Raw genomic sequence first — 14,777 nt, 5'->3', positions numbered from 1 at the left:
GTAGTAATGTATTTCAAAATTGTTGAGAGTAAATTTCAAATGTTTTGCCACAAAAACAAATGATGGATATGTTAATTAGCTTTTTTTGAACACTATACTTTTATACTTATACCAAAACACTGCATTATGTCCAATACAGATATACAATTATGATTTTTCAATCAAAAAGAATAAAGTAAATAAAAAAAATTTAAGTTACCTTCTGTGTGTTCAATCGTATCAACTTTAACTGCCTTTGTTCCGTCAAAACAAAATGCCCTGATAGAATTTAGCCCTAACAATAAAGCATTCTGCTTTATTTTTTCTACTTTATTGGATATTTTATCCAGTGCTATTACTTCTCCCTAAAAAAAAAAAAAAAAAAAATGTAAATCCAAAGTAGTTGTGAACATTAATAATACAAAAAACTGTTAAAAAATTATGAAATTATGGTCTTCCCTATTTTCCTCTCACCCCTACTTTTCATGCTGAATTCATTAACCGAATGTGTCATTACATCAGGTAGGGTGTGATAGAGTGCTTGCCTAGCATATACAAGATCACAAAGTTGATTCCCAGCACTGCAAAAACAAACAAAAAAACCCAACCCAATTTATATCAAATACATAGGTGTTTCCATTTAAAAAAAAAAATCCCACACACATGCTTGTGGGATAATTAATCTTCTGACAGCTAGCTACTTTCATTATTATTTTTCTTAGCGTATATTAATTGTCACATTTCCACACATGCATCATTTTCCACACTTTGATCATTTTTGGCCCCTCTATCGCTCTTTCTTATTCCCCCTCCCACCTTTTAAAAACAATTTTAATGGGTTTCATTGTTCTATTTGTATTCATGCACATAATGTACTTCAAACATATTCATCCTGTTACCTTCTCCTTTAGTCCTTCCCCCTCCTGCTGGTTTCTCCCCCAAAGCAGTCCCCTTTTATACTCATGTCCTTTTTCTTATGTCTATTTGTTCATCCTTCATTAGACAACCACTCTTGACACTCTGATGGGGTGCAGTGCCATGTGATTTATTTGGCCACTAGGGTGACAGTAAATGTGATGCAGAAACATGAAAAGTGCTTCAGCGGTGTATCTGCTCTTCTTTGCTCCTTGCCATCTCCAGCTCCTAACTATTGCCCTGTGCTGGGTCAGCCCTCTGATCCTAGCAGAAGAGACACATGGACCAGAAAGGCGGGGCATCCTAGTTGTCTTAGCTAAGGTCTCTTTAGATAAGTGAAAAACATGCAAATCCAAGTGAATGAGTCCAGTCAAGATTACCAGAGCCACCCAGCCAACCAGTAGCTGAGCAGGTGCATGAGCAAGTCTAATAGGGATCAGATGAGTCCCAAAGACCCCTTAGCTGAATAAATGTTTAGGTGCATGCAGCCAAGGTTTTGTTTTTACATGATATTATAAACCAACTGAAAATGGATATAACTACAATTTTCAGACTCCCTTTGGAAAGAGTTTTTACTAAAGAGAATAAAATGTCTAGGAGTTAGAGGTGTGGCTCAGTGGTACAGTGATTGCCTAGCATGCACAAGGCCCTGGATTCAATTTCTAGCACCACAAGAATTTAAAATCTATGAATGATTACCTTTAGGTAAATACAATAACATAACATTAATTAAAGGGGGATTATTAACACTTTTTCAAAGCACATCATAATTTTTCATATTTAAACTTCCAAGTAAACTGAAAAAGGATTTGCACAAAGCACTACAACTCCATAAAATGAACGTTTCTATTTCATTTGCTTCATTTTATACACTGGTGCAAATAATGCATTTTTTCATCAAAAGCTACTGCTAATACTAAAATTCTTATTGGACAAAGAGTAGTATAAAAAAGAAACAGGCAAGAGCATCTCCTCTAGATATAAGGATATGTATTGAAAGCTGTTGAAAATGGGGGGTGGGAGGGAAGGGGTAAGGGAAAGCAATGGAAGAGGTTGAACTGACCAAAGTAAAGTATACCCACAGTGGGGATACATCAAGAAACCCCTTTGAACACTGACTTAGAAATTAGTAACTAAAGACAGGACTGTAAAATAGGTACAGTGTGTGTGAGAGTGTGTACTGGTGGGAGGAGGGAGGAGGGTGAACAAAGGAGATTAAGGTGAGGCAATAGTTGATGGACTTCATATACTTATATGAAGTATAAGACTTCATATACTTATATGAAGTAGAACAATGAAACCTCTTGCAATTGCTTTAAGACAATATACCCTACAACAAATATATCCTAATAATAAAAAATTATTAAAATAAAACAAAACTAAAGAAAACCAAAGAGTATCTCATCTAATAAACCAAGATGACTAATTCTTCAAAATTTAAAAAACTGTCTTTTACTATTGGAGATTGGACCTAAGGTTACTCATTGAAGTTAACATCAGTGCAATTGCAAATTGTATGTGTAGTTATATATATACTATAATAAACACATTGCATATACGTGTGTACTACAGGGTGGTAATTTTGATCCTTCAATGTATGTACTGAAAATATAAATTCATATGTATATACACACTCTTATCCCCTTCTGCTTGTAACACTGAATATTTCGGAAGTTCTTATAAGGTTAAATACTAATGTGTAATGTGAATCTTTCCACAGAAGTCTTTGAATAATTAACATGATTTACACTAACACAAAAGAAAAGATAATGTTGCCTTTGCAGAGTAAATGCTTCAGCATTTTTAAAAAAAAATTCTTGTAAATTCCTTGACAATATCAAGATTATCACCAAATGTAGATCAATGATAAATTTCATCACCTGGCACTTTTGTGGGTGGGAGCACAAAGAGTATTCCTTCTATTAAACAAATCAGCTACATAAAAAGAGCTTCAGTAAGCTTTATAGAGGTATATCTTTTATGTCAGCAGACTTGCCCCAGATATTTATGTTAGTACCACAAAGATAACAGCTGAGTTTTCAAGATTCCTAAGAGTTCCTGCCATTGTAAAACTCTGACCTAATTTAGAAAAGCACTGGTCTACCCTCACCCTTTCAATGTTCTTACTAACACTTTACCCTTCTTAGATTCTGATACATCACAATTACTCCCCTATTCATGTCTTTTTGTTTCTTTGTCTGCCTGTAGATCAAGACTCTTCATATAAGACAGAACATGTGATATTTGTCTTTCTGGCTCTGGTTTAATGATTTTCAGTTCCATCCATTTTCCTGCAAATGACAAAATTTCATTCTTCTTTATGACTCAATATATACCACTGTGTATATATATATATATATATATACTATAACTTCTTTATCCATTCATGAGCTGTTGGACATTTAGGCTGATTCCATAACATGGCTATTGTGAATTGTGTGCAGTAAACTGGGTGACATTATTTCCTTTATACATCCTTTGCTCTCATGCTTCTCTCTCTTCCATATACACAAGGCAAAACCACTTCTGTGAGGCTCATTCTTGAGATCTACTTGCTCTTTTCTCATCAACATTTTTAAAGTCTTTGTTCACTGTCTTATGATGACTTTTTAATTTTTAACATTTGATTTTTCTTGCAAAAGTTGCTCCTCTCATAGTCACCCCATAGCCAGTAACAACTCCACCCCTCCAATTACTCACTTTCACAGCCCATATTCAATCTATTAGCACCACCTAATAGCTTTACCTTAAAACCATAATCAGAACCAACCACTTTTTACCATCTCCACTACTTTATCCTTAATTACAGTCTCCTGACTGGTCTCTTTCTGCCTTTTGCACTTATAATTTGTTCTCAATTCAGAAACCAAAATAATATTTTGAATAATAAGAAGGCTTACATCACTCTTCTGCTAAAAAAGTTCCAATGGCTTCCCATCACTTGAGTAAAACAGATGTCCTGTCAGACGACCACACAAAACTTGTCTGCCCAAAAGCCCTTCCCTGACCCTAACTTTGTGAACTCTTTTTCTCCTTCTCTTATCAATTAGGCTTCTTCAGCAAAACTGAGATTCCTCAAACAAGTTATGTACCCTCCTACTTCAGTCTATTTATGCTTATTATTTCCTCTAGCTAGAACATTCTTTTCACTTCCACATTGCTCTGCACTTTTAAGTTTTTTCACAAATACTACACTGTGGAACTTCTGCATTAATACTCAAAACTTCAAACTTATTCCCCTCCCCTTGGATGTCTCTATTTCTGTCACCCTGCTTTATTTTCACTATAGTACTTATCAGAACCACAGGCCAAATCTTCTACTCATTTATTTATTGTATATCTACTGTCACTGCAATGTTTGCTCCATGAAAACAGAAATTTTGATCACTATAGTTCCAGGCTACATTACTCATATTTTGCACAGAGTAAGCACTAAATAAATTGTTATTCAATCAATATCCAGCTCTAGATCAAAAAATCTATTATAGGTAAAAATTCTAGTATATTTCAGGATTTTAGGCACCATTTAGTTTTCCAGAGTTTGAAATAAAAAAGATGGCATCAAATGGCTGTGTCTTCAGAATAAAATGTGTACAGGCTACAATGAGCTCTGAACACAGATAAAACCAGCCCATAATAAAAGACAACACCTTGGCAAATGTGTATACATAAGAGAACACAGTAAAATCTAAACTAGAGTTATCCAAGGTAAGACTTTCTCATATTTTGTGATAATGAAGCAAGATCATAAGGTTTACATGATCTTCAAGACACACACAGAACTTCTTACATACACATGTGTGTGTGTGCTCATTTACATATTTCATAACTGATAATGTGCCATCAAGTTAATTTTTAGTGGCAGTTTATTCTAGTAATACAAACAAATGTGAAACCTTACAATCATGAACATGAAAAGATCTCTTAAATGTTTTAAACTTAATTTTATGAGGGAATAATTCTATTTCGTAACAGCATTTGCAAACTGGAGATTCAAGGTCTCAAGGCAGTCTTCACAAAAATAATTGTCTACTGAATTTGAAATGGCAATTGATGTAACAGAATAGTCACTTTGGCTGAATCTAAAATAAATTGGATTAAAATTGTCTGTATGTTTACTAAGTAACATGCAGTTTCACCTTCATCAGTGAAATATGTAACATGCTGAGAGCAGTTTTGTTATGATGACCGTCTCACCTGATCGTGGATTAGGGCTGCGATATGTGTTGTTTTACCTCCAGGTGCTGCACACATATCTAGAATCTTCTCTCCAGGCTGAGGATTCAGAACATGAGTTACTACAGCAGATGGCAAATTCTGTAAGAAAAAAAATGCCATCAATTGCCAATGATTCTAAATCATTTTTAATTTCACAATTATATTATGTAATGAAAGCTTTGAGGTTGGATGGGGTGGCATGTGCCTATAATCCCAGTACCCTGGAGGCTAAAGGAGGAGAATCTCAAGTTCAAGGTCAGAATGGGCTACATAGTGAGACCCTGTTTCAACCAAAAGACCTCCAAGAAACCTTTGCAGGTAATTACAACAGCACCCTAACATTGGCTAAGAGTACAGTTTTTGTGCATCTACCAATGCCAAGAAATTCACAATTTTCTGAATATACTGTGATCTCACCAACTTGTGAATACACAGGGTACCATTTCTAGTCAATCCAGGGTTTTTTCTGTGATATTTGAATGCTAGCAAAAAAATCATGACTTTTCCTAATTGCAATGGTTTTCAATAACTTAAAAGCCACAGACCTCTAAAAACATAAGAATGCTCAGAATCTTTTGCATACACACACATACACACATACACATACACATACAATTTTGACATTTTGCATGCCTGATCATCTAATTCTCACTTAATCCATTTTAAGCTACACCAGCCAAAAGGCATGTTTGGGTCCCTATCTCAATATAACATTTTAGTAGGAACAAAATAAAATGGAAAAAAAAATCCTACCTACTTCTGATTGGCACCTATGAGGGTCATTTCATCTATGGCAATAAGATACATTGATTCATTAATTTGTTATTAGTATTAATTATATAGTGGATGAAATGTCAAGCATGACTGCAACTATGGGATGACAGTCAGCCAAATATTTCAGTGTAAGGATAGCTACAGTTATTCTTAGATCTTCTTAATGAGATGGGGCAGAAGTAGTTTTCCTTCCTTGTGAACAAAATGGAGGAGAAGAGAAGTGACTGGTCTAATATACAATAGTTACTAGAAATAGGTCTCTAGAGTTGAGGTTCACTATCTTATTAATTGATGAGTTTAGGGAGTTGAAGTGAGGGAGACCTTATTCTTGAAAGCAGTTGGATCAGCAACCCTAGGTTCATTATCTCTAAGAGGAAACAAACTCATCGAGTTGTTGGGAAATGTGGTCTGCCTTCCTGGCTGTGATGGGTTTTACACACTCACACAGCCCAGCAATCCTATGTGCAATCCAGCCTCTTGCTTGCTGAGTACTAATTACCCACAACTTATAAACATCACACTTAGTGGCATTTACAAGTGATAGATGACTGGTGATAGATGATTTGTGAGAGAATATCCCACAATTACAAAGCCATCCTTACTATAACTTTTTTAGATTTTAAAAATTTAAGAAAGTTTACATAATGAATATTTACATAAATTAGCAGTCCTATCATGAAACTATCCACTACCATAATAGAAAGATAGGAACTATGAAGCTCTTCTCAGACTTCTCATTGATTCCTTACTTGACGTATGACCCTCCTACCAGAGGTATTTAAATCTCCTGAGAACTATATAGAAATACAAAATCTCAGAAACTAGTCAGACATACTATTCAAGCTGTATTTTAACAAACTCCCCAAGATTTTTAATTGTAGATAAAAGCTTAGGAATACTGCTTTATACAACACAGATTAACATGAAATTATAGGGGCTGGGGATGTAGATCAGTGCTGGAGCACACTCCTAGCATGCATGAGGCCCTGGGTTCGATCTCCGGCACCATACACAAAATAACTTGATTTTTATTTTGGATAATTTTTGTTCTTCGCAATTTTCTTTCTTTTGTTTATCCCTTTCATTTTTTAAGTCTATCCCTTTCATTTTTTAAGTCATTATATGTGAGCCACAACATCCAATGGTTAATACTCAGTTTTTAATTATATCTTCTCTAACTCCTTGTTCTAATACCCTTCTCCCACTTCAACTCTCTCTACAATTAAGAGTACTTTTCTCTCTCTCTCATTTTTATTCCCTATGCCCCCATCCACACTCCTCCTTCATAGACTTTACTTTTAGCAAGAAATTAGATTGCCAGATGATTTTTTCTTTTTTTCTTTCTTTTTTCTTTCTCCTTTCTTTCTCACTATGCCTTTAAGCTGGATCTTTTTACCTTCTTGCTCTTTCTCATTAAATTCTCCATGAACTGTAGCTACCCCCCCTTCCATGCTTTTTCAATCATACAACCTATAATATTTATAGTATTACCTCTCTATGTTCTTTCCACTAGTACTCTTATTAACTAACGTCTGCTAGATCATGAAGTATTATTTTGACTCCTTAATTACTTTAAAAATAATGGAGCAGTGAAAATAACTGCTTTTAATTAAGGATTACTGTCTTCACATAGTTTGGGTATCTATAAACTAATGATTGCTTTTGCAGCTAATCTTCTCCACAATAAAGGACTTCAACAATAGGAGACTGGATGAAATCTCAAATGATGAATCATCAAGTTTAAGAGAACATGTAAAAACAACTAAATGAATTCAAAGAGAATACAAAGAAAAAACAAAACAGTTGAATGAACTCAAGAAGAATTCAAGTAAACAGCAGAATGAAAGAAGAAAGGATATGCAGTATTAGCCTAGCAAGAGCAAGGCCCTGAGTTCAAACACCCATATTCCTCCCCGCCCCACCATCTACTCCCCCACCCCCGCCCACCAAAAAAAAAAATCTCTAATAACAGGCTCCAGGGGACTAACATGTTTTTAATGTTCTACTAAGTGATTTGACACATACTAGTTCAAGTCCTGATGACTGGTGTAAAGGAATTATAAAATTTGTGAGAAAGCAAGGCTGCATAGACTGTGATCTATGAACAGCCTTGTGTATCTCTCTTACTGTAGATCAAATTAACCCATGAAACCACAATTAAAATGGTAATTCATGGCTATCATTAGCTTCTTAGCTTTAAAAAAAATGTGAAACCTAGGTACTGACACCTAAGAGCAAAACGAATTTTCAATTTGTTTTTTTGAAGTGTATCTTTGCCAATGATTTGAAGCTTTTTGCAGTTGTTATTTGGGGTCTGAGGTTGTTTTGAGACAGGTCTAGCTGCCCTGAACTCAGGAGCCTCTTGCCTTTGTGCTCTGAGTTCTAAATGACTTGAAGCTCTTGAAAAGTGCCCTGATTTAAATGATGTCTCTTACATAGTTGCACTTTTGCTTTCTTTTAATCAACAGATAGATTTTATCATTTGAGTATTCATGTTTGTCTAAAGTTTCTAAATTAATATTTGTCATGAACATTTTTAAAATTCCACATTTTTTTAATTTTTATTTTATTCATATGTGCATACAATGTTTGGGTCATTTCTCCCCCTTTCCCCCACCCCCTCCGTTACCGCCCCCCAACCCCCTCCCTGTACCCCCTACCCCCTTGCTACCCAGCAGAAACTATTTTGCCCTTATCTGTAATTTTGTTGAAGAGAGAGTATAAGCAATAATAAGAAGGACCAAGGGTTTTTGCTAGTTCAGATAAGGATAGCTATACAGGGAGTTGACTTACATTAATTTCCCATGCATGTGTGTTACCTTCTAAGTTAATTCTTCTTGAACTAACCTTTTCTCTAGTTCCTGGTCCCCTTCTCCTATTGGCCTAAGTTGCTTTAATGTATCTGCTTTAGTTTCTCTGTGTTGAGGGCAACAAATGCTATCTAGTTTTTTAAGTGTCTTACCTATCCTCATACTTCCCTTGTGTGCTCTAGCATTATCACATGATCAAAGTCCAATCCCCTTGCTGTGTTTGCCCTTGATCTAATGTCTGCATATAAGGGAGAACGTATGATTTTTGGTCTTTTGGGCCAGGCTAACCTCACTCAGAATGATGTTCTCCAATGCCATCCGTTTACCAGCAAATGGTAACATTTTGTTCTTCCTCATGGCTGCAGAAAACTCCATGGTGTATAAATATCACATTTTCTTGATCCATTCATCAGTAGTGGGGCATCTTGGCTGTTTCCATAACTTGGCTATTGTGAATAGTGCTGCAGTAAACATGGGTGTGCAGGTGCCTCTGGAGTAACCTGAGTCACATTCTTTTGGGTATATCCCCAAGAGTGGTATTGCTGGATCATACGGTAGATCAATGTTTAGATTTTTAAGAAGCCTCCAAATTTTTTTCCAGAGTGATTGTACTAGTTTACATTCCCACCAGCAGTGTAAGAGGTTCCTTTTTCCCCGAATCGTCACCAACACCTGTTGTTACTGGTGTTGCTAATGAAGGCTATTCTAACAGGGGTGAGGTGGAATTTTAGTGTGGTTTTAATTTGCATTTCCTTTATTGCTAGGGATGGTAAGCATTTTTTCATGTGTTTTTTAGCCATTTGAATTTCTTCTTTTGAGAAAGTTCTGTTTAGCTCACTTGCCCATTTCTTTATTGGTTAATTTTGGGAGAATTTAGTTTTTTAAGTTCCCTATATATTCTGGTTATCAGTCCTTTGTCTGATGTGTAGTTGGCAAATATTTTCTCCCACTCTGTGGGTGGTCTCTTCAGTTTAGAGACCATTTCTTTTTTTGAGCAGAAGCTTTTTAGTTTTATGAAGTCCCATTTATCTATGCTATCTCTTAGTTGCTGTGCTGCTGGGGTTCCATTGAGAAAGTTCTTGCCTATACCTATTAATTCCAGAGTATTTCCTACTCTTTCCTGTACCAACGTTAGAGTCTGGGGTCTGAAATTAAGGTCCTTGATCCATTTTGAGTTAATATTGGTATAGGGTGATAAACGTGGATCTAGTTTCAGTTTTTTACAGACTGCTAACCAGTTTTCCCAGCAGTTTTTGTGGAAGAGGCTATCTTTTCTCCATTGTACATTTCAGTGCCTTTGTCAAAGACAACTTGGTTAGAGTTGTGTGGCTTCATATCTGGGTCCTCTATTCTGTTCCACTGGTCTTCATGTCTGTTTTTGTGCCAGTACCATGCTGTTTTTATTGTTATTGCTTTGTAATATAGTTTGAAGTCAGGTATTGTGATACCTCCAGCATTGTTCTTTTGACTGAGTATTGCCTTGGCTTTTCATGGTCTCTTGTGTTTCCATATAAATTTAACAGTAGATTTTTCAATCTCTTCAATAAATGTCATTGGTATTTTGATGGGAATTGCATTAAACATGTAGATTACTTTTGAGAGTATAGACATTTTTACTATGTTGATTCTACCAATCCAGGAGCATGGGAGATCTCTCCACTTTCTATAGTCTTCCTCAATCTCTTTCTTCAGAAGTGTATAGTTTTCCTTGTAGAGGTCTTTCACATCCTTTGTTAGGTTTACATCTAGGTATTTGATTTTTTTGAGGCTATTGTAAATGGAATTGTTTTCATATACTCTATTTCAGTGTGTTCATTATTAGTGTATAGAAATGCTAATGATATTTCTATGTTGATTTTATATCCTGCTAACTTGCTATAGCTATTGATGGTGTCTAGGAGATTTTGAGTAGAGTTTTTTGGGTCTTTAAGGTATAGAATCATATCATAGAAAATCGGGATATTTTGAGTTTCTTTACCTATTTGTATTCCTTTTATTCCTTCTTCTTGCCTAATTGCTCTGGCTAGGAATTCCAGTACTATATTGAACAAGAGTGGAGATAGTGGGCATTCTTGTCTAGTTTCTGATTTTAGAGGAAATTGTTTCAGTCTCTTTCCGTTAAGTATAATGCTGGCTATAGGTTTGTCATATATAGCTTTTATAATGTTGAGGTACTTTCCTTCTATTCCTAGTTTTCTTAGAACTTTTATCATGAAATGGTGTTGGATCTTATTGAAGGCTTTTTCTGCATCTATTGAGGTGGTTTTTGTCTTTGATTCTGTTAATGTGGTTTATTACGTTTATTGATTTTCGTATGTTGAACCACCCCTGCATTCCTGGGATGAAGCCTACTTGGTCGTGGTGAATGATCTTTTTGATGTGTTGTTGAATTTGGTTTGCCATTATTTTATTGAGGATTTTTGCATCAGTGTTCATTAAGGAGATTGGCCTATAGTTCTCCTTTGTGGAGGTGTCTTTGCCTGGTTTTGGGCAAAGTGTAATACTGGCTGCATAAAACGTATTAGGTAGTTTTCCTTCCCTATTTTGTGGAACAGTTTAAGGAGGGTTGGTATCAGTTCTTCTTTAAAGGTCTGATAGAATTCAGCAGAGAATCCATCGGGTCCTGAACTTTCTTTTTGGGGAGACTCTTGATTGCTGCTTCAATTTCATTTTGTGTTATAGGTCTATTCAGGTGATTAATATCCTCTTGGTTTGGTTTTGGATGATCATATACATCTAGAAATCTGTCCATTTCTTTAAGATTTTCGAATTTATTAGAATATAGATTCTCAAAGTAGTCTCTGATGATTTCCTGGACTTCCATGGTGTTTCTTATCATCTCCCCTTTGCATTCCTGATTCTACTAATTTGGGTTTTTTCTCTCCTCATTTTAGTCATGTTTATCAGGGGTCTGTCGATCTTGTTCATTTTTTCAAAGAACCAACTTTTTGTTTCGTTAATTCTTTGGTTTTTTTGGTTTCTATTTTGTTGATTTCAGCTCTTATTTTTATTAATCTCTCCTATTTGTTTTGGGATTTTCTTGTTCTTGTTTTTCTAGGAGTTTGAGATGTATCATTAGGTCATTGATTTGGGATCTTTCAGTCCTCTTAATATATGCACTCATGACTATAAACTTTCCTCTCAGGACTGCCTTTGCTGTGTCCCATAGGTTACAGTAGGTTGTGTTTTTATTTCATTGTCTTCCAGGAACTTTTTAATTTCCCCTTTTATTTCACCAATGACCCATTGTTCATTAAGCAATGAGTTATTCAGTTTCCAGCTGTCTGCATGTTTTTGTCCTTACTTTTCTTGTTGAGTTCTACTTTTATTGTATTGTGATCAGATAGAATGCATGGTATAATTTCTATTTTCTTATATTTGCTGAGACTTGCTTTGTGCCCTAGGATATGATCTATTTTGGAGAAGGTTCCATGGGCTGCTGAGAAGAATGTATACTGTGTAGAAGTTGGATGAAATGTTCTGTAGACATCTACTAGGTACATTTGATCTACTGTATATTTTAGGTCTTGGATTTCTTTATTGATTATTTTGTTTGGATGACCTATCTATTGATGATAATAGGGTGTTAAAGTCTCCCACAACCACTGTGTTGGAGTTAATATATGCTTTTAGGTCCTTCAGTGTATGTTTGATGAAATTGGGTGCATTGACATTGGATGCATACAGGTTGATAACTGTTATTTCCTTTTGGTCTATTTCCCCTTTTATTAGTATGGAATGTCCTTGTTTATTTTGTTTGATCAATGTAGGTTTGAAGTCTACTTTGTCAGAGATAAGTATTGCTACTCCTGCCTGCTTTCGGGGGCCATTGGCTTGGTAAATCTTCTAGCGTTTCATCCTAAGCGTATGCTTATTTCTGTCGGTGAGATGGGTCTCTTGTAAGCAACAAATTGTTGGATCTTCCTTTGTAATACAGTTCATCAAACGGTTTTTGATGGGGGAATTAAGTCCATTAACATTAAGTGTTAGTACTGATATGTATGTGGTGATTCCTGTCATTTAATTGTCTTAGTTGTTTGAATGTTTGATTGTGTGTACCTAAGTTGAAGTTACTCTCTACTGTCTTGCTTTTTCTTTTCCTGCAGTTTGGTGTTGCCTGCCTTTTCACGGTTATGTTGGGTTTCACTTTCTGTGTGCAGAATCCCTTGAAGAATAATTGTAGTGGTGGCTTTGTGGTCACATATTGTTTGTTTCTGCTCATCATGGAAGACTTTTATTGCTCCATCTATTTTGAATGATAGTTTCGCTGGGTGGAGTATCCTAAGGTTGATGTTATTTTGATTCAATGCCCGGAAGATGTCACCCCAAGGTTTTCTTGCTTTTAATGTTTCTGTTGAGAAGTCTGCTGTGATTCTGATGGTTTTAACTTTGTATGTTATTTATTTTTTCCTCTTACAGCCTTCAGTATTCTTTCTTGGTCTCTGTATTTGTTGTTTTAATGATAATATGTTGTGGGGTAGATCTATTTTGGTCTGGTCAGTTTGGTGTTCTGGAGGCCTCTCACATCTGTATGGGTACAGATTTCTCTAGATTTGGGAAATTTTCTGTTATTATTTTTTTGAATATATTACACATTCCCATTGCTTGCACCTCTTCTCCTTCTTCAATGGCCATGATGCTCAGATTTGGTCTTTTGATGGAGTTGGTGAGTTCTTGCATTTTCTTTTCACAGATCTTGAGTTGCTTAACTAATAGTTCTTCGGTTTTTCCTTTAATTTCCATTTCATCTTCGAGTTCTAAGGTTCTGTCTTCTGTTTGTTCTATTTGCCAGACTGGCCTTCCATTTTGTTTTGCAATTCTGTTTCGTTCTTTTTTCTTAAGTTTTCCATATCCTGAGTCATTTCCTCTTTAATGTTATTTTCATCCTGAGTTCATTTATCTCTTTATTAATCATGTTCTCTGTTTCACTTTGCTGTTTATACAGTGCTTCTATGGTTTCTTTTATTTCTTCTTCTGCTTTTTCAAATTCTCTATTTTTGTTGTCTTGGAATTTCTTGAGTGTCTCCTGTACATTTTGGTTGACCATATCCAGTATCATCTCTATAAAATTCTCATTGATTACCTGTAGTATTTCTTCTTTTAGATTATTCTTGTGGGTTTCATTGGGGTCTTTGGCATAGTTTATCTTCATTTTGTTGGAGTCTGGATCTCACTATCTGTTTTCTCCATTTCCCTCTGGTGCCTGTATTAATTTTTTGCTCTGAGAAACTGGTTTCCCTGTTTTTATTGTCTTCCCGTCATTGCTCTTGGTGTTGTTATTGTCCCTGTACTGTGTACAATTAAGTATTTTCTAGCTTGTAATAATAACAATGGTGATATTTAGAATGGAAGAGTGAGAGGAGAGGGAAAGCAAAGAAGTTAAAGAGAGAAAAACAAGTAAACAAAAAAACGAAAGCAAGCAAACAAAAAAGTTTCAAAGATATAAACAGGGAGAGATAGTGTATTAATCGACAGTAAGCTGAAAAGGCATTAGAGAGACAGAGAGAGGATTGAGAAAATAAAATAAAATAAAAAATAAATAAATAAAAATAATAAAATCTCCAAGTTCAAATGCAATGAAGTTTCAGTCTTAATAATTTTGGTGTTAGTCCCTCAGCCTCCAATCCTGGAGATGGTGTCTCAGATGTAGTCTGTCATTGTCTCATCAAAGGGGAAAAAAATAAAACAAAAAAAACACCATAAAGTGTCCCAAGTTCAAATGCAACAGTTTCAGTAAGTTTTTCAGCTTGCAGGTGTAGTTTGGTTGTTGTCTCATCAAAGGTAGGGAGAGAGAAAAAAAAAAAAGAGTCTGGAGACAGTTCTGTGAATGGCTATCTGTGGTTGTGGCTCACCTGCCTGCTGCTATCTGCCTACTGTTGCTGGAGGTTTTATTTATGCAGATCTCTGGGGTGAGCTTAGGACTCAACTGGCCCCACAGGCTTTGTTTACTCAGTGTTCTCCTGTGCGCGAGCCACTGCTACAAGCTTTTCCCTTTCCAAGCACACTGGGGGCGGGTGACACTGCACCCACTCTCTCAGGCCAGCGTGTTTATTTACAGTTCACATGGGAAGTGGGCCTTCC

At 35.7% G+C, this 14,777-nt stretch overlaps 1 protein-coding gene across 5 annotated transcripts in view; it reads right to left on the bottom strand.

The window, feature by feature from the left end:
- Nsun6 (NOP2/Sun RNA methyltransferase 6) overlaps nt 1-14,777 on the bottom strand; it is a 43,913-nt gene that overhangs the window by 8,582 nt on the left and 20,554 nt on the right. For all 5 annotated transcript variants that reach the window (XM_074056575.1, XM_020185528.2, XM_074056577.1 and 2 more), the window contains 2 exons: nt 5,092-5,211; nt 200-344 (listed from right to left, as the gene is read on the bottom strand). In XM_074056575.1, coding sequence (XP_073912676.1) covers nt 200-344; nt 5,092-5,211 — 265 coding nt within the window. The remainder of the gene's footprint in view (nt 1-199; nt 345-5,091; nt 5,212-14,777) is intronic.

This window comes from Castor canadensis, chromosome 15 (genome assembly GCF_047511655.1).
Source record: "Castor canadensis chromosome 15, mCasCan1.hap1v2, whole genome shotgun sequence".
Taxonomy (NCBI): Eukaryota; Metazoa; Chordata; class Mammalia; order Rodentia; family Castoridae; genus Castor; species Castor canadensis.
This window is presented reverse-complemented; position numbering and strand designations above follow the sequence as displayed.